The 20,326-nt window shown below is 41.8% G+C and overlaps 1 protein-coding gene across 2 annotated transcripts; it reads right to left on the reverse strand.

Annotated features, from left to right (window-relative positions):
• Window positions 1-16,793: 16,793 nt before the first annotated feature.
• Window positions 16,794-19,176, reverse strand: LOC139650945 (homeobox protein six1b). Of its 2 annotated transcripts, XM_071527753.1 has the most exons (3): window positions 18,373-19,176; window positions 18,167-18,175; window positions 16,794-17,404 (listed from the first exon to the last, which is right to left on the reverse strand). In XM_071527753.1, exons 1-3 carry the CDS (start codon window positions 18,934-18,936, stop codon window positions 17,150-17,152), a joined length of 828 nt encoding a protein of 275 aa, XP_071383854.1. In that variant the 5' UTR covers window positions 18,937-19,176; the 3' UTR covers window positions 16,794-17,149. The 2 variants fall into 2 exon arrangements, with proteins under 2 accessions (XP_071383854.1, XP_071383853.1); XM_071527752.1 differs by lacking the exon at window positions 18,167-18,175 and having other exon boundaries at window positions 16,794-17,444; window positions 18,377-19,176.
• Between the last annotated feature and the right edge of the window lie 1,150 nt (window positions 19,177-20,326).

Consider the following 20,326-nt stretch of genomic DNA (forward strand, 5'->3'; position numbering starts at 1 on the left):
CAAGCAGATCAAGGGTGTTAAGAGAGAGGATGAATTAAGAGGATACGAGTGAGAGACAATCTAATAAAACAAGTCATAGTGCCTGCGTTGAATTATAAAAACACACATACAAAAACTGTTATTTGACGGCTGCCGAAACATGAGGGGATCTGTGATCTGTGGTGGAGAGCCCGTCCTTATCTTATAGGCCTATACTTTCATATTGTTTGCGTTTTACCCACGTGTGGATAACTGAACTTAATACGGACGAAAAAGATTTCACGGACTAATAAACCAACGCCTCAAGATGAAAAGTAAAAAAGAAGAAAAAGAGAAAAAAAGGAAAAAGGATGAAGACATCCGAGCGCCTAACCTGCTGTTTTCTGTGGGTATTTCATGTTGAAAAAGAACTGTGATATTTTTACTTTACTTTCAAAGTTTTATAAATAATGTTTATTTACCTATTTAAAACGATCGGCTCTGTCTCTTAGAATTTCATATTCATTTGCTTGGTGTTTTTAATATTTACCTTGTGCACAGGTGAACCTGTTGAGCATGTGCGCTTTAGTGAAAATGTGTTTCAGTAAAAGAAAAAAAAAAAAGTAAAGATAACTTAATAAATAATTGTTGATCAAGAGAATACAAGTTTAGTCTTTTATTTTTTGGATTGCAATAGGAGGGGAAAATAGAATGAAGATGAAGTGATTGTAAAAGTGGAACATATTTCTATTTTTATATACTTTTTATATACATGGCTATATGAAGACTTCTTCGCTGACTTGATAGTGAGAGAGAAAGCGTTTCATGGTTATAATGCCACACATACTATGCGCCCTGACACGTTTTAGACTTAGGCCTAATTGGCCAACATGCTTTGCGTCCTGTAATGCAGGATGACAGCGAGAGGTCACAGAAAGGCCGGCTCACTAACCCAGATGATCTCTGCGAGCGAAAACTGATAGAAACACAGCAGATTGTGAAAACCTGCTTTATTCGGCCTGTATGGAGCAGGAGAAGACGAGTATAGACGACTTCGTGTGTGTATATTTCCAAAATAACCGATCTTTGGTTCAGTATATCTTTAGGCCATGCATGGTGCAAATAGTTTTATTAAATTAACTTAAAATGGATGTTACATTTTCACTCTGAATCATTCATTATCGCTAAATCACTCTAATATTCCGCTGACCTTATTCGACATTAATGCAGATACTGAGCTCCAAATTTCAGCTCGTTACCCATTATCACATATAACGGATTGTCACATCTGTCAGGACAAAATTGGTTATTTGTTTTACAGCTTTCTTTTTAAATCTCACTGGGCTTTTATTTTATCTGTAGTAGCCTACATGTGTTCAAAACATTTTAGGAACGATGCCAGTTCAGCAGTGTCCCTCCAGAAATCAATTTATCATCCCCAACGAAATATCACCATGATATTCCTATAATATTCCTATAGGATTTGTAGTGTGATAGTGTAATTCCTGGGACGTAGTGTGTCTGCTACTCAATAATGAGCGTATAGTGGCCTACTTCGAGATTTTGTTTTATTTCACATAATTATAGGGTAATAATATAGTTCTTTCTGTGATGGCTATAGCTTACTAAAATTTAGCCTATATAGGCTAGTAGCGGCATAATATTCTAAATTTCTGTTGTGATATTTCTATAGTATCATTCTAAAATTCATTCTAGGATTACAATATTTCCTTTCCAGGCTAGGTCTGTGTTATTACTGTTTTCTCCTGCTTTATGTAGTTATGAATAGCGTGAACAATTTCAGTCGGGAATTAATCTGTTTACCTGTAGCCTTTTATAGGAGTTTACACCGAGGCATTAGGCTACTCAAAGCATTTTATTCTCTTGGGCTACACAACAGGCTTGAAACCCAAAACAAATAGACTACAGTAAAGTCTTTATGTGCTATAAGAAACGGAATAAAAGCCAAATGAGCAAAGCAGACAAAACCAGAAGTGACTCGTTGAGTTCAGCTTTTCCAACTGATGGGACAGACACCTGGTTTCCTCCAATTTGCGATTAATTAGGCTACAGTAACTTCTGAAAGAGACAAGTTGTATTTCCAAAACGTCTTTCAGCTGGAACAACACAGAAGCCAAAAGCAGAGAGAGAGAGAGAGAGAGAGAGAGAGAGAGAGAGAGCAAGTGAAGGGAGAGAAACGAGGAGGGGGGGCTTTTTTCTGCTTCTTTCAAATCATGGGGACAAAATGGCTGAATATTTCCGTTTCTATTGAAAATAAGGGCGACCGGGGGAATACATGAAAAAGTCTTTCTCGCAGTCAATAAGGTTGTCAAACTGGTCAGCGGTAATCAGCGCTAATGACGGGTCTGGGGTCCCAGCACGGACAAAGGGGCCCTGCCGGTGTTTTGTGAGGGGAAGCGACCGCGGGTTCCTCTCCAAAGAAAAGACTCCTGTGAGGGTAGTCTGGGGCACGGAAATCACAACTTTTGTAAGTGTGTGTGTGTGTGTGTGTGTGTGTGTGTGTGTGTGTGTGTGCGTGTGTTGGGGGAGGAGGTGTGGGAGTGGGAGGCGCTGCTGCTTCAATGTTAACTCATGGTTTGGCCGATTAAAAGGATTTAATTACCGATTGATTGGCTGTTTTCTGACTTGTAGTAGCCTATTTATAGGTCTGTAATAGGCATATTGATTATGCTTCAGTAATTTCATAAATTGTTGAATATAGGCTACACTCTGCACATATCTAATTGTTTGTTTCTCACATTGGACGAGACCTGGCAGACAAAACTGCCCTAAAAATGTGCTGATATTTCGACTGTTGAGATCAATAGGGCTATTTTCTTTTTCTGTCAACTTTCCCATCTAAACTGCATCTTAATTAGGCTTTTTATTTTTTATTTAATTTTTTTTGACAAATTAAGCGATGTTCAGTTGTAGCCTATAAGCGCGGTTAACTTGTGTAAGCTGTGTGTGTTTCAGCGTGGCTGTGATATGTGTTAAAGGGCAGGTTGCAGCCTTGACTATACGTCCTTATTGTGATTGAATCTGTCAACGCTGTTTAGTGCGCAGATACTCTGATGCGAGGTGGTGTCAGCACAAAGACCCACAGCCTGTCTGTCGGCCTGTCTGTCTGTCGGCCTGTCTGTCTGTCGGTCTGTGCGTTTAGCCTACATTTGAATGGAACTGCAACTGGGCTGTTTTTGCAGGATATAAGCCTCAAACTCAAAATAACCTAAAAAAAAAAAAAACCCAAAAAACTCAAAATATTTTATCCACAGTTGAACATACAATTTCTTTCAGCATACGCTTAATGTGTACGAGCCTTTTGCAACCTCGATTTCACTGTAATAACCTATGTTATTGTTGTTGTTATTATTATTATTATTATTATTATTATTATTATTATTATTATTATTATTAGGCTATTATTACTACACTACATGTGTTTTGATGTTAAAATATTGCTTTTTATTATTAATTATTTATTAGACATGGCTTATGATGCCACAGGATGGCACGTAGCTAAAACTGACATTCATGTTTTGTTAGGCTATATTCTACGTACCGTAGGCTGAGCGAAGGCAGTTAAGGGCTAGAAGTGATCACGTCAAGCCGTCAGTTTCCCTCTCGTGCCTCCTGAAGTGGGCGAGGTCACTCAGCAGGGGAAACTTGTCCTTTTGTCCCGCGCCCCCTTAATTTGTCAAGCAAAGCTCTCTCCCTCCTGTCCACACTCCAGCAACTTTTTTTTTTTCATCACTTCAACACTTTATCAGGTTTAACCCAGATCTCATCGAGTGATTCTTCTCCTTAACGGATTTTCGCTATAAAAAAATCTTTTTAGGCCTATATCTCCGAGGAGCTAAGAAATCAGAGTCAGACAAAGCAGAGGAAGTTTTTTGTTCTGTCAGCTTATTGTGAACAAGCCGTGAATGTATATCAGATACATTCATTGTAAAGCGCTGTGTTTTCCAGTGTGTTTCAGTCTTGGAAATATAGCTAATTCAAGGCTTTATGTGTGCTTTGTCACGGCATGCTATTGTAACCTGCGGAAGATATGTTTTCCCCTCCGTCAGTGAGGTTTTGTTCTCTAGGAAACTGAAACAATTTTACTTACAGACTGCTGCTTCTTCCTCTGTAGACTTTACAGCATGGCCGTGACTGACGAGAAATGGCAACAGCAGGAGGATAATCATGCAGAGGACGCCCCCTGGTGGCGGTGTGGACTCCTGCGGGGTCCAGTATGGTGGATCAGTATGGAGTCTCAGAATCAGGATCAGAATCAGAAATACTTTATTGATCCCCGAGGGGAAATTGGGTTACATTGCAGTTGCTCACATTGTAGAAGAAAATATATATAAACATAGAGAAATTATAAGGAATTATAAGAAAAATAGAAATAAGAAAGTAAGACATATGTCAAATATGTGCATTATACTACAATAGGCTAACTATGAGAATAATAATAGCCTAATAATCATAATATAGAAATAAGAGAAATAAGAATTATGTACAATATGTGCATCATACTCCAATATATACACCAGTGTAAATAATTAAATAATTAAATAATTATTGCACAGTTGAATTATTGCACAAAAAGATCGGTATTGCACAAGTTATAAGTTATGGGTTATAAACTGCTGACAGGGGTGAAATAAGTTCAAGAGCCAGTCTATTGACTCAGAGTGTCTGACACTCTGAGGGAGGAGTTGAAAAGTTTGATGGCCACAGGCAGGAATGAGTTCCTGTGACGCTCTGTGGTGCATCTCGGTGGAATGAGTCTTGCACTGAATGTGCTCCTGTGCTTGACCAGCATGTCATGGAGCGGGTGGGAGACATTGTCCAAGATGCCATGTAACTCAAGCTGGGGTCAGGGGACCTGCAGCGGTCCTTCAGGGGGGGCCCAGGAGGTCTTCTGCAAAACAGTTTAATTTCGCTTTTATTTCATTCATAAGACAGTGACAGAATGTATCAGGATTAATATTTTGTTTTCACTGTTACCTCCCCTCCCCACATATGCATTCCCACGATATCACAAAAATATTCTCAGACCCCCATTTGACACAAGATTTTGTGTCAAATGGTTTGTCTGTATAGTCTAATATTGATTTGAGGATTGCTTGACAGGTAAAATGAAATGAATAGGAGATAATAGGCCTATTAGACCTTTTGTTTTGTCCAATCTAAACCACTGTCCTTTAGATTAGGCTAGATGAAACTTTAATAATCAATGGATAATTACAACAACCGAACATACTGAGAAAAAATACAACAAATAAAGTCACAAGTTTCACAAGTTTTAGGTGTTTTCTCAGGTATTTATGTGGAACAACATGCATGTGTCCTGACGCGTCAATATGCATTAACCCATTAACATGGTCGGATTTACACATGGAGATAACGAGAAATAATTCATGTTGTTTCTTTTCCGGGTTTTTGTTCTAATCTGAAATAGTTAGCCATATTGCATGCAAAGTGGGGTTGGAGTTATAATGCTGAACTGTGATATAGTCTTGACTTGTTGGATCCATCCTGCGCCCTCCGGATCAGCAGCTCAGTCCTGCAGGAAGCTTTCAGCACCACGGACAGAGGCCGAGCTCCGAGCCTGCTCTCCACCTCATCCAATCACATGCCACATTTCTCTTGTCGATATTATTGTGATATTCAGGGTAAAGCTTTATGAAATCGGCGGTGATAGTTGTGATTTTGTCTTTGCCTATGTTGTGTCTTATATAGTTTGTCCAGTAAACCTGATCTAAAATGGTGTGTGCGCATTGTGGGTGTCTTAATAACATGCAGGCCTGTGACCTTCGCTGATGTCACGTGGAAACCAAGTAACTCCAGTTTATTAGGTGATTTTCATGTTTTAATTGTAGGTTGAAGAGTTTCATGGTGTTTCTACGGGTTGAGAAAATTCTGTAACCACCTGGGCTTATGAAACCCTTTCAAAACCCCATCGGATAAACTGAAAAAAATGCATGGTTGTCAAGCCAAAAGCAGAGCTGATTGCTGCCATTTTGGAGATGCGAGGTTTTCATCTCACACTTGCTGATGCGCCTAACTCATATATTCACCTATTATCCTGTACGAAAAAACAGTTTCTCCTGTTACCTGCCCTCGGTCAGTGTGCAGTGTGCATAACTACTTACACACCAGATATCCATGGGTTAAATTTGCTTCTATCACTGAGATTCTTATTTCCCCATCATAGGCTATTCGTGCCTAGTTTGTAGGCTATTGCTTTGAGCCAACACCCATCCCTATTCAAAAAGTATTACATTCTAGCACATTTTCATAAGTGCTCCTTCCAACATGCAGGGTATTTCGAAATAGGCCGAAGCTCCTGTCATATCCCCATTCAACCAAGTGCTACCACTATTAGGCCCAGCTCATATAAACTTGTTCTGCAGCTTAAACTTCAGGAGAGCTCCCCACCTCCGTCAGTATGCAAGTCTGTCCTGCCAGACATTGATTGCCCCCCTTGGCTCTGCTCTGAATCATCGTCTCTTCAAGCTCTGCGTCTTGTTATTTTTTACATTACAGCAGACGGGTCAATACTCCGCGTGCGTATTGGATCTGCTGCTTCGCTCATAAATCCGCCGTTTGTTACCAGATACAATGCAGATGATGTGAGGCAATTATGTGACTGATGTGAGTCGATGTGCATATCAGGATGCTATGTTCGCACAAAGAGGACTAATGCGAACCAGGATCCTCCGTCAATTCCCCCGAGTCAAACAATTATTAGCTGTAAGTGGCCATTGTTTTGACAGGCGCTGGTGACGAAGACGAGGGGGAAAATATGATCAGAAAACACGCATTCTACCCAGTCCTCGCGCATATGACCGTGGTGCATTGTGGGAACACTATTGACAGACCAGAGCGTAGACAAAGCTCGCTGCCTGATTGAGGTCAAATTGCCTCCAGCAAAGTCAAAGACTTTGTTGTCTACAAAGTCGCTGTTTGAGTCTTATACTGGTGAATTATTGTTTACCGTTCAGAGCGGGGTTGTTTACTTTTCCTGGCTCTTACACCGGTCCCAGAAGTTCAAAAAACTTAATGTTTTGCGTGTTGTCCATGGGATGAAGTGAAGATTATCTAGGTGGGTGAATGTTAAGATTTCATTTCAGATTATGTCCTGAAACTATTGCTAACAGGCTTTCATTTATCATAAACAATTATGCAAAATATAGCTGTGACACCTGATACACACATGCGTTTTAAGAGCAAAAATTCTGCAGATTATTATTGGCTGTACGAGCATTTCAAAATGAACACTTAATATCCATTTCTAGTATTATTTTTGAGCTTTTCAAGACAAAGTCAACTTTGTCTGTATCAGTGATCAGTGTCAGTTTTTGGCCACTAGATGGAGACAGTGACCAAAGGAAGAAATGCACCAAAGAGGCCATGCTGCATTTTGCCCTGAGAGGGGAACACCACTCATTTCCAACATTCACATGCTTTTTCTGTGGCCTTTTCATTTCATTTACTTTTCAACTTCTCATTTTTGTTGGCTTAACTAACTCTTTTCTCTCTTATTTCTGGCTATAGGGATCAGCTGTGCATGTCAAATGTAACCTGTAGCATCTTGAATGCTGAAATTAACTGGTATTCTCTTTTAAGACAATGTGAGGAATATGACAGGAATTTCCAAAGTGATGTAAAAAGTGAAGTAAAAGCTAACTCACTTTCAATATTGTTGGGTTTAATAACAACATAGCAGACCTGCCCCCCTCCCCCCTCTACAGGTCAAAGTCTGCACCATACAAAGGGAGTGTGGCCCCTGCAGTACTGCCTGTTGGCTACAAGATGGAGCACAAGATCTGTGGCAGAGAGGAAACCGCTCACAAGGCAAATTGCTTTAGCAGAGCAAAACCTGCAGGCTGTGTCGACTCCTGTCCCACATCAGTGTGTAAGTAGATGAAAATATACACAGATATATACAATGAAAAGCATCAAACGGCAAAACCTTTAGTGAGTGTTTTTAGTAAAAGATGAAAATTTCACATACAGAAAACAGTTACCTGAGAGAACATGACTAGTTATATTTCTACAAGCAAAGGCCCACACCATTGCTTTTTGACTTTGCAAATAAATATTGCCTAATTTCACTCCTTGTGTCACCTGTAATCAGTGAATTGTTTAATCCAGAATAAGGTTAGGCTACTTATAGCTGCATAAGTGGTTCTATGAAATTCAGCCTTTGGCACTACAAGTAGGCAAGCAGACTACTGGTAGACTCCGAGTAAATTTCGCCTCAAGTGTAAATCAGCGTACTCCATTACTCAGTGGTGGGTGTGAATGTACATGTGTAAGAAAGTGTGCAGGCAGGGCAAGGGCACCAGTTGGGGTTTTAAGGGTCTATATTTAAACTCCCTGGTCTCTAGTTTCTGCAGCTGTCACCAAGTTTAAGTTCAGCACCTTGAGCTTTTCTCAGTCATGCTCTTGGGTCGTAGTTATAAACCTGCCAAACAGAAAGAGAGAGAGAGAGTGAAAGAGAAACTCTCACTCCCTACCTTTGAGGTTGTCTCTCCTGAAGCTGTGGAATGTCTAAACCCAGGCTCTTCAACTGGCGGCCCGTGGGCCGGATACAGCCCGCAATTGATTTTTTTTATTGGCCCTTTGATTAATTCCCATGAACTCAGAGAAAAACTTTTCATCCATTATATTTCATCTGTATGCACTATTGGACTTTCCCTGCAAATGCCCATTTGTCCCGCCCTACAGCCAATAGGAGTAGCTAGTGACTAAATGTTGATAGTGCGCAGGGTCAGTGAAAAAACTACCTGCCAGTGCCTGCTGTCTCTCTGTTGCACTTTTCCGCGTTGGAAGTCGTTTTTCTCTGATTTCCGAGTATAATGGAATGCAGAATTAAAGATAGGCCTACTAGATTGCGTAATACAGTATTTTGCACTCCACTTTGGAATTATACTTTGTTTAAAAATAATGTGAACTAGATGAGAAGACCAAATTGCACTTGTGAATTGCACTTGTGAACATACATGAGCAGCTATACTATACTTAAAAAAAATTAGAAATTGAAAATCTATGGCCCCTCAACTGGTAACATTTTAATTATCTGGCCCCAATTCCGAACTAGTTGAATACTCCTGGTCTAAACCGTCCCATCAGCAGATCGTCCCGGTTGAGCTCGTCCTGCCCCCTGTACAAAGAGCCGCTACCTATCCATTGGTGTCACTGCCACTAAAAAGTCCCTATTCAGACAAGATGTGCTGTGCAGTTTGTTGATATTTCTTGTCCGTGTCTTTCTACAGAAACTATAGGGCATCACCCATATCCACTTCTCAGCTGCTGCCAGGTTTAGTCCATCTGCTGAGAGAAATGCTTCCACAGTTCAGATTACTCCCACCCTGTGAAACATCTCATGGAGACACATATATATATAAACAGAAAAATGTTTTAGGAGATGAAAAAAATGTTAATCAGACATGGTTTTTAACTCTACTTTAACATGAAGGCTGTGATTTGGTCTCACCAGCAGTAAGTGACCACTCTGGACCTTACAGCTGTTGAGCACAATATACAATATCAGGTGTTCGATCCTTGAGGAAAACATTGGCAAAACATTCTTTAAATCTTTACTGTTGTAGAATTTGTGCTTTTCATCAGTAGGAAATAGACCTCGAAAAGCTTATCGTGGCTGTAGAAAGTAAACTTGATCTGTGTCTAGATTTTATTTGTTTCACAATGTTATTTTTTTCACAATTTCTTCTATGATGAGTTCATTGATGGGGCATTTGGCAGTGTGTGAATGGTGTGTAAATGATTCCTTCCTTTTGTGACAGGGAAATACAATTTACTGAGAACTTGATATTAATCAGTACCATTCCACAGTATTTTACAGATTAACATCATGGACCCAGCCAGTTATATTGCTCAATCATAACTATTTGTCGTATGAGCCAAGCTATTGGCCCATTGTAAAGTGCGTGCATGTTTTGTGAAAATCTTCCTTGTGTGGGTGTTCCTTAGAAAAGACAATTTTAATGATTACCTGGTACCTGAGTATTGAAATTATGAAATGTCTTCATATATATCCAATAAAGGTGAAACAAAGAGAATTACAGGAAAATCAACAATGAACACGGCTCCTTCCGAATGCTAAATATACAAGTTAAATTGTCAGGACGAGTCATATCAGATGGCAGATCTACATTCTCAAACATTATCTCTGAGAAATATGTAATATGTTACGCTAATCGATCTGTAATTTTTTTCTCCAGGTTCCTCTGTAAGACGTGAGCTGCATGCTCCAGTCTGGTTGGAGGGAGGGGCAGCAAAGACATGGAGAGGGATTGTTCCACTTTAACGGGTTTGTGGGTTTACATTCATTTTAATGTTTTTCAAACTCGACAATTGCAGCTTTAATAAAGCTATTCCAGACATTGTGGCAGAATTCCGAGAGGCACAACCCTTTTTATGCATAATTGCAGTTTTCACATGTAATAAACTGTAGTTTGTGTCATATGAAAAAAGTCCTACTAATTTAACACTGTAGCCTACATTATGCAGGTGACAAAAAAATGGGAGATATGAGAGATAAATCAGGAATTTCAGATGCATTTTCCTCAAATGTTGTTGTCACACAGACTTCTCTTGGCCTTCCTGCCACTACACCCATCATAATAATCCTGTCACTCATAATGGGATTGATAAGTGAAGTTTCATAATTTGATTGATAGATAGATAGATAGATAGATAGATAGATAGATAGATAGATAGATAGATAGATAGATACATTTTTCCTAGGTCTGCTGAAGTGGCCCCTGCTGTCTGGTGGCAGCACTGCCCCTAATAACAGAGCTTAGCTGGCATTCCAGAGCCGGTGGCACGTTGGTGTAGTGGTAACTCAGAGAGAGCCTGGTAATTACCACCGGCCACTGTCACCATGCAGCAAATGCACCATTCAGCAGGGACAGGACAAGCGCGGGCAGTTAACCCTCCCTCTACCGGGATGTCCCGCTCCACCGTGGCACACGACCGGTCACATGAAAGAAAGTAGCTTTTCGGCTTGGCAGCCAAACACACGACCGCCGCCCCGTCTTCTCACCTGATGCCGCATGCTGCCAACAACAATCCCTCATGATCATCTTTTGTTTTGTCTGTCTGATAGCGGTATGGGCAAGGCTCTGGATATGGCAGGTGAGAAGAGGGGAGGAATCAGGAGAGAGAAAGAGGACAGCTGTGTGTGTGAGACATGAAACTGAGGTTTGAATGGAATCTGCTCACTTGTGCAGATCTGTCTCTCTCTTTATATTCCCCTTTCTGTACCATTTATGAATATTTGGAAGAGGGAGTTGGTGAGTTTTTAAGGTGTTAGTTACCTTTTCCCTCTTTGTTGTGTTAATTACAGAACATCAAAAGGCAACTCTCTCTCTTTCTCTCTCTCTCTCTCTCTCATATAACCATCAGCATAACCGCTGAACTTCTGAATGAGGAGTCACGAAGGCATTCTCTCAGGAGAGCCTTGCTGGAAAACATGCTGCAGGACCGGAATGGGAAGTTTATTTTCCTTGGTGCATGCATATCTGTGGGATATGGGGCTCTGCGCACAGAGGGGCTGCTGCAGCAGAGAGGAGTTCATCACAGCGGCGCTCTATACCTCCTCCCCCCCTTCTCTCTCTTTCGCTCTCTCTCTCTCTCTGTCTCGAAATACTCTCAGTTCATCTGCAATGCATCTTCCTCACTCATCCCAATTTCCCACTGCATCCCGCATGGATTGAAATGTATCATGCTCTCTGTGTTGTGGATTGTGGATTGCCCATACTCCATTTATCCCTCCTCCCTTCACACAGACAAAATTTCTATCCTCTCCACTTATGCCTTCCTCTCTTCCTCTGTCCTTCTCTATCCATCCCTCTCGCTTCCCTCCCTCTCTCTGCACCACCCTCCCCGTTCTTCTATCATCTGCAGGCTAAAATAGGCCCGGCAGCTTTTCTCTGGGCCTTTTGTCCCTGCTCAGGGAGACGTTTGGCACACAGAGGATCGTGTTACAACTTTCATTTCCTGAATGTTTTTTTTTTTTTTTTTTTTTTTTCTGTGTGGAACCGAGAAGGGTATTTTATCCTGCTCTCCAGTGCGACGGTGAAGGGTGAGGGGAGCAGGATGGCAGCTCGGATTCGGGGCCCTGTCACTCTCCCGTCGCCAGACAAATACGAACTGCGTGTAGCTTCAGGGTTTTTGGTGGAGGGTAGGTGCGGTGCGGTGTGGGTTTGGGCATAATGTGTGTGTGTTGAGGAGGGGGGTTTGGTTACGCGAGCTATTTGTGAGCCCCCGGGATAGGTGAGGTGATGCCCCTCGGGAGTGTGAGGTAGATTTCATTATCCCATATCCCATACCACTTCCTCTTGTTGTGTCTGCCCCCCTCCCCAAAAGCCCCCGGAGCCTAAAGCAGTGATATGTCCGTGTTTAGACCATTCTCTTGGGCGGGTATAGAAGCACAAGAAAGAGTATACTGGTAACGTTCTTCAGACTTATTAATTATTAATTCTCTTGTGAAACAAAACCTTTAATACAATATAAAACCTTGAAATTCTGGATTTAGAAATGGTTGGCTTCATCAAGGATAATTTACTCATCTACCTACACTGTATAGTATGAGACCAAAACTCCCTCATCCTGCCCTCCTGTTTTACTGTTTCTTCCTCTCTGTTGCATTTTGTCTTTGTCTCTCCTTCATGAAACATCCATATATCCCATTGTCCTGTATAGGAGGAAATATGTGCATTGAATTTACAGTGGATAGTGTTTTAATTTGGCAGAAACAGGCAGAAACTAGCATGAAGCAAATCCGTTGGGTCTGTACAAAAGTATTCCAAAACATCCCAGACTGAAGTCACTTTCCCGATCAATTATATGAGAAAAATCTGGCTATCACCTTTCTTTCCGAGCTCCTAAAATACAGTTATCTGATTCACGGCAACCAGAGCTGGGCTTTGTCTCTGGAAGGGTTTGTTACTCGAGCCCTTGCCTTCTAGGCACGTTTCTTTTATACAAGCCCTTTTTCACCGGCGTCACGCTCACGTTGCATCTTGTCCCTCGTCTTTTCTTCTTGTAAGATATTAGAAAAATTTCCCTTTCATCGGGTAATGTATATGATGTTGTCCTTCGTCTGACACACAACATGCTATTTAACACCCTAATAGTTAGGGATCATCTGCGGTGTCTACTCCTCCTTGTCTTTGAACCCGGGGTCATGCATCACTCAGCGGACGGGGAGAGAGAGATAAATATTTCTTTCAGCTCTGCCACTAGGAGCTTCCTGTTGGACCAGAGGCTTCCTACTAGAGTACTTGTCTGAGGGGAAGCTGCCTTTGGCTCACAGCGCCTACACACACTCACTATGACTCACAGTTTTCGGCAAGAGAAGCACAATCATCTAATGGTACCTCGTAGACGCACTGATAGCGGACGCCTGCTACAACCGTCCAAAGCTAGAAAGCGTTTTGTTAGTTTTACTTTAATCGATTTTAGTCGAAAGAATGCTTTTCCTCGTGTACACGCACACTCAAGCAGGCGTGCAGTCTCATACATGTGTATGCGCACACACACACTCACACACTCACACACACACACAGCCTGCATCTGCCTCTGGGTATGGCCAGGCTGGAACATTGTCAGATCCATGCATCATTGGTAAGAAAATCTCTCTATCCCCCCCCCCCCCCCCCCCCCCCCCCCCCCCTCTGCACCACCCCCGCCCCTCTGAGGCAGACCTGAAAAGATCCTTTTGTCCCTCATCACCCGCCTGCCGCACCCCCCCCCCCCGCACACCCACACCCCTCATACAGCCTGTGGTTATGGATACCTGGGATTGTCTCACACGAGGCTCCCATGTGGGGTAAGGCTACCTGCAGGCACCAGACCATAGAAGGCAATCCAGCAGCAAAGTTCCTTACCTTTGGTTTTTGTCCTTAGAGGAGATGGACAGTGACTCTGGTGCCAAAGAAAACACTATCCCCAGTGCAGGGAGATGGCGTACCCTCTCATGCGGGCTACTCTATGTGTTTATTTGCACACGTCAGGGCCTTTCCTGCTGTTGATTTAGAGCCACTGCCACTTATGCCTATGACAAATGAAATGCCCCTTTGATGACTCGGACTCTGTTTGCCATCAGCAGCTGTTGTTACTGGCACCGGTGAGGCTGACGCTACCTCCATGCTTTTGTCATGGAGTCTATAGGCTGAGGCCCGCGCACACCCTGCCCCACACTCCCTGCACTTGTTGCATATAGCTGATGAGAGGAATCCGCACTGTCGCCTGATACGGCGGATAGATTTATGAACAGTAGAGTTTGTCCCTCCAGATTCGGAAGTGTGGGATTGGAGCGTGATTAAAAGCGCTGTCAGAGTTTCCGTGCAGGATTGATTCTAGTCTCTTCCACATCCTGAAGGTGACTGAGACGGCCTCTGTCTGTCATGTGGCACAGAGCCGGTTTAATCCCTGCTGTGTCCGTACTGTGCCGGACATGTTGTCGTTAGATTAACAGGTATGAACAATCACTTTGGTGGCTTTGGGATCACCTGTTTGCTAATTTGTGAATATTTATCCGCTCTGTGTGCCAAGTGTGTAAGACACATGCCGCGGTCTGAATCGTCTTAACATTGCAAGTCCTCTCTTTTTATGAATATGAAATGTAGGCTGCCCTGGAATAAGTTTTAGTTGTGTGATAAAACCTTTAGTGAATCATACTCTGGTAAAACCATTGTTGTATTTTTGTCTCTCCGATGAGTCAAACAGACTTGGCTGATATGAAAGGTTGCATTCCAAAGTGCTATTTATCCATTTTGGAAAAACAACGTCACTTGATGCTTTTATTGTTCAATATTTCAAAAATACAGCCGGTCGTATAATCCACATTTTGACTGTTTTGTAAGCAAAGGTTTTAGGGTTAACTAGTAATTTCAACAATAACCCACTATGTGTTTTACTTTCATGCCAGGAATCATTTTGTAGGGGGTATGTGTCACGTTTTTCTGTTTGCAGATATTTCATTTTAGAATAAAACTGCCTCATATCTTCTGCTTGAAGTTAAAATGCTGGGAAAAGCCTCAACTATTAGATTCAAGATGCAAGAACAGAAAACATTGAGGTGTGACAAAAAGCCTGGTGCTTTTTTTCGCTGATTGGAGGTCTCAAACACACATATCACTCAAATACACCAATATGGAAAGCTGTAGATGATAGATGTATTAGGTGATAGACGGGGGACTCAGCCTCAGTGTGTTTAGTAGACCAGAGAGGCTGAGAAAAGGCTTCTGGGATGCAAACTAGCCCAAGGTTCCTGCGCTACAGCCGGACACTGCAGCCTGCAGCCTGCAGCCTGCAGCCCTGCAATCTTCGCAATCAGGCAGTAATGCTAGCAGCGACTGTTTCAGATTATGCTCAGGAAATCCTCGGTGCTCTCTGCTCAAAACAATTTACCCTGACATGAGCCGAAGCAGTGTAGGGGGTGGGGGACGAGAGAGTTGTCCTCACCAGATTCCTTTTCGGAGGCCACACCACATTTTGTCTTTCTCCAAATATGTCAAATATGTCAGTTTGGCCCCAAATCTGTTTAGACTCCTGTAGATTAACAACTGAAAATTTACCTTTGCTCAGTACATTATTATTATCATTATTATTATCATCATAATTATCATCATAATTATTGTTGTTGTTGTTGTTGTTGTTGTTGTTGTTGTTGTTGTTGTTGTTGTTGATGATGATGATGATGATGATGACGATGATGATGATGTTTTTTGGGGGGATTTTGCTAATACTTATATAGTTTATTGTATTTTAGTGATAGGATTTTTTTTATCTATTGCTGTTATTAGCCCATATATTTTTTGTTTTGTTTTGTTTTGTTTTGTTTTGTTTTGTTTTGTTTTGTTTTGTTTTGTTTTGTTTTGTTTTGTTTTGTTTTGTTTTGTTTTGTTTTGTTTTGTTTTGTGGGGCAGCTCTATTGATTTAGTAAAAGGCAGTGAAGTGAGCTTTTTTTTTTTCATTAGCTATGGGATGTTTGCCATTTCTGTTCTAAACTCCAAAGATGGTAAAGGTTGGGTGGTGACGCTTTCCCATGGCCCAGAACCGACAGAACAAACTCTTGGAGAGCAAAGAAAACACGGCAACAAAAACCCAATGATCCGCAGCACTCAACCAAAAAAATGGCAACCAAAAAAAAAAATGGCTCTCCTTTAACCTAACATTTTTCATGCAACAGTCATACTATATTCAGCAGGACCAACGATGGCGCCTGTCTAATAGCTTCCTCACAGATAGCTGGTGTTTTGTATAACATAATTTTACTTTATGACACTGTGTAGTGAATTGTGTTTTTTATTATTATTATTTTGTTAAAGGAGCGCCTATAGCTTACATAATGTCAGAATCATTCCCGATTGCCTATCTCTACAATTAAAGTGACCCAATCCCACCATTGTTTATTTTAATAGCTAGTTAGTCATTTTTGCGTGTAGTCCTACAAGGCAACAAGACCTTATTAAGGCACCTATTATTGTCTATTGTTTTTTAGGAAACACCCCTTCGGAGCAGCATGGAAAGAACATGATTAAATAGGACCAAAATTCTGTAATAGGAAATAAATCACAGTTAAATTGTCTCCAGAGCTGAATTCACGATTAATTAATGATAAATGACAATGATTATTCACTTCCCGATTCACTTGGTTGGCACAGGTTTGAGGGGCAGGACGGATAATTGCTATAATACATTGATTTATGTATTATTTTTGCTCTCAATAAGCGGATATACAAATAACACACATAAGACAAATGTATTACTTTTGTTTTATTGGAAACTAATTACCATGACTCTAATGAAAACGTTGCCTCTTAGTTTCCATAGCAGGAAGTTGCTATAATTCTTTTGTTATCTTAACAAAATATCATAAATTAAGCAAATGGGCAGTCCAGTTAAGTGTTTCGTTGAGTTAAGAGTTCCAGAAAGGGGGCTGGTTGTATTTTCATGGGCAGGAGATCAGAAACCTCCAGTAAGGGGCTACAGGACAGGTAAGCGCATAAAGGACTTTTTTTCTAACCAAATTTAACGACAGACAAGTCAGTCTATATTATAAGGTACTATAGTGTTATTTTATACATGTACTCAATCTGATACAGTTATCAGTCTTTTTTTTTTTTTTTGCAAAATATAGTAATCAAGCAGCCTCTTAAGAGCCTAGATCCACAAGACTGGAGGTTAGAGGTCCCAACAAGGAGTCCTGGAGTTGGTGCGGGTGTCCGTGCATGCCGTGCACCGACTGTGGGCCCCCCAGGCCGGACATGGGGTAAGCGGAGGCCCCGGGGTGGCTCATGTTGCCCTGGAGCAAAAGCACTGAGTTCTGGTCGGGGCTTTGAGGTGGAGAAAACTCGTCCTCCGAGCTGGACATGAGAGACTTTCCTCCGTCCAACGGGGACAGCTGGTTCTGTTTGTTGCCGCCTGCGTTGTTGTTTTCACTGTTCTCTCTAGAAATTATAATGGGGAGAAAAGAATATAATACTTACTTTACTTTTTTTTTTAATTGTAACAATAAATCAATAAGTTAGACCTGCATGAAACATGTGGAGCTGAACAAATAAGACCTACAAACAGCATAAAGGCAGCCATATTTATTTTAGAATAACAACTCGACTAAATAAAACAGGCCTTAGAGAAAAACAAATCGGAAAGGTTTAGCTATCCGTCTTCTCTGCACTTTCTTATTTATTCGTTCTTATGTTTGACGATTTTGGTTGATAGCTTTTTCATATGAGAGTCTGTTAAAGTGCGCTGCTTGTTTATTCTTTTATTCTAATGTCGCCTAACCCAATTTAACCTTTAACACGCAGCACCTCAGTAGCCTGAGGCTCTCAAAAAATGTGACCATATTTAGCTCCATCAATCAAAAATATTTACGGTTACAATATTTGCATTCTTTGAGGCTGCATTTTTGGTTTTCTCCTACGGTTTAAGTTATAAATTAGGTTAAGACAAGACAAACGGGTTAGTTTCTGAGGAGAACACATCAGTTGTCAACACTACGCTACTGTTTGACCATGGTACAAATCAGGAAAGGCCTGTTTTGGGGATGGAAATACATCTTAAATCAATAAATAATTTAATTTTTCTATTTGAAACAAAAATAATTATTTTCTCTGTCCTTAGCTGTTATTTTATTTCTTTTCCTAGGATAGCATTTCTCTCTCACAGGATCACTCTGTGGTCACATGAATATTGCCAGGACATTGTGACTCTGACCCTTGCACTGTTTTGGCTGCTTGTAATTTTGGGGATATATAGCCTACTCTATGAATTGAGCCTTACGTCGCTCTGGATAAGATGTAAACTAAATGTAATGGAGATGACTGTCACTGATGCAACTTCTAAGCAATAACTAGGCTGTATTTCGCAGACATACCTCTCTTTCGCCTCTGCAGCTCTGTCTCTCTGCCGTCTGTTTTTGAACCAGTTGCTGACCTGCGTGGTGGTCAGTCCTGTGGCCTCGGCCAGCTCTCTCTTTTCCCGTGGGGACGGATACGGGTTATGCGTGTACCACTCTCTCAGGACGCCCCTGGACTTCTCTTTAAAGCAGTAGCTGGTCTCCTCGCCGTCCCATATCGTGCGGGGCAGAGGGAATTTCCTCCGCACCCTGTACTTCCCTACAGCTCCGAGCGGCCGGCCGCGCAGTTTCTCCGCCTCCACGTAGTGCGCCTTCAGCCAGAGCTGCTGCAGCTTGGGGTGGTTGTGAGGAGAGAACTGGTGACTCTCCAGGATCTTATAGAGCTCTCTGAAGTTCCCCCGGTGAAAAGCCACCACTGCCTTGGCTTTGAGGACGCTCTCGTTCTTGTGGAGGTGGTCACAAGCGGGCAGAGACCACAGGAAGCGACCGAGCCTCTCCAGGTTTCCTCCCTGCTGCAACACCTCGCAAACACATGCCACTTGCTCCTGGGTAAACCCGAAGGACGGTAATATAGACATGATGTCCGATCTCACTCCTCCGCCCAGACGCTGGTATCCAAAACGATAGCTTTCGTGTATTTTTCTGTTCTTGGTTTGTTGTTGCAATGCAATCCGGCGCAATCCGTTTCGCGCAATATAGGCCTATCCAGTCCACTCCAGCCCCTGATGCGCACAGCAGATTGGGATGTTGATTGTTGGGACAATTTGTTCCTGTTGGAGATATGTCAGGCTTAAAGGGAGCCTGTGCGTTTCGGTGATTGGCTCTCCCTCTGCCCTGCACCCTGTACAGCAGAGCAGGACTGAGTTTGCAGCTCCGTTTCCTCCCCAGAGGCAGTGCGTCAGGGGCTGAAATAGGAGCGCTCCCACCTCCCACCCCCACAATCCCTCTGCTGCTTCAACTGGGGGAGCAGAGCGGCACCTAAATGCTAATCAATTATTACAGACTTCTTAAAAGCTTTTTATTTTTATTTTTTTTAACATGTTCTGTATATATCCCATATAATTGAGAGTAAAGGCTTGACACTCCAGATTTCACACGTGGGGCAAAACAGCATTGCAGCTCAAGACATTATCACTTATCATATCCAGCGGAGTGTAAACCCACAAAAACTCAGTTTTTATTTTGGGAAGGAAGTTTACCCACTTTTTTAGGCTGACATAAATCTTTACGACATATATTTATAATATATATCACAGTAAGCAGTATTAAACTGATGTTTGTTATAGTAAATATGTTTCTTAAGGAAAAACGCATAAATAAATAGCTACTTCTCTAAAAAAAATATAATTGATTTTTGTTTATATTGATGGTTGTTTTCCTTATAATGATCTGGAGCTCATAGTTTACCCTCCTTTTCATTGACCGCTACATCACTGATAGTTCACGCCCACCACGTTAATTACATGCAGATTGCAGCATAGGTGTATCCCGCCTTTCATAGTCTATTAATTATGAAGTAGTTTATTTTATGAGGTGATATAATTTAATAACTTCCTATGATAGTCAGGCCTACGCGTGCCGCTCACGCTGTGCCATTACGTAGGCCTTTATATGAGTAACCTACCTGGCCAAGATGTTATGGGCTATAGACCACCAGTAGAAATTCAGCCCCTTAATGTGTGTGTGTGTATGTGTGCGCGCGTGTGTGTACGTGCGTGAAAGAGAGAGAGAGAGAGAGAGAGAGAGAGAGAGAGAGAGAGAGAGTGAGTGAGTGAGTGAGTGAGTGAGTGAGTGAGTGAGTGAGTGTGTGTGTGTGTGTGTGTGTGTGTGTGTGTGTGTGTGTGTGTGTGTGTGTGTGTGTGTGTGAGAGAGAGAGAGAGAGAGAGAGAGAGAGAGAGACTGATATGAAATTTCACATGGTCTATTTGCTTACTGTTTCACAAACATCTTGAGCAAGGAGGAGTCCAT

The sequence above is a fragment of the Centroberyx affinis genome, unplaced genomic scaffold (genome assembly GCF_046629955.1).
Source record: "Centroberyx affinis isolate AG114_WGS23_722 - 3 ecotype Tasmania unplaced genomic scaffold, CSIRO-AGI_Caff_v1 ptg001575l_1, whole genome shotgun sequence".
Classification (NCBI taxonomy): Eukaryota; Metazoa; Chordata; class Actinopteri; order Beryciformes; family Berycidae; genus Centroberyx; species Centroberyx affinis.

Excerpts from the sequence above, each read along its gene's own strand:
- LOC139650945 (XM_071527752.1), bottom strand. The coding sequence starts at position 18,936 with ATGTCTATATTACCGTCCTTCGGGTTTACCCAGGAGCAAGTGGCATGT. Across the intron at positions 17,445-18,376 it reads GCTGCAGAGGCGAAAGAGAG|AGAGAACAGTGAAAACAACA; the intron begins GTATGTCTGCGA and ends TATAATTTCTAG.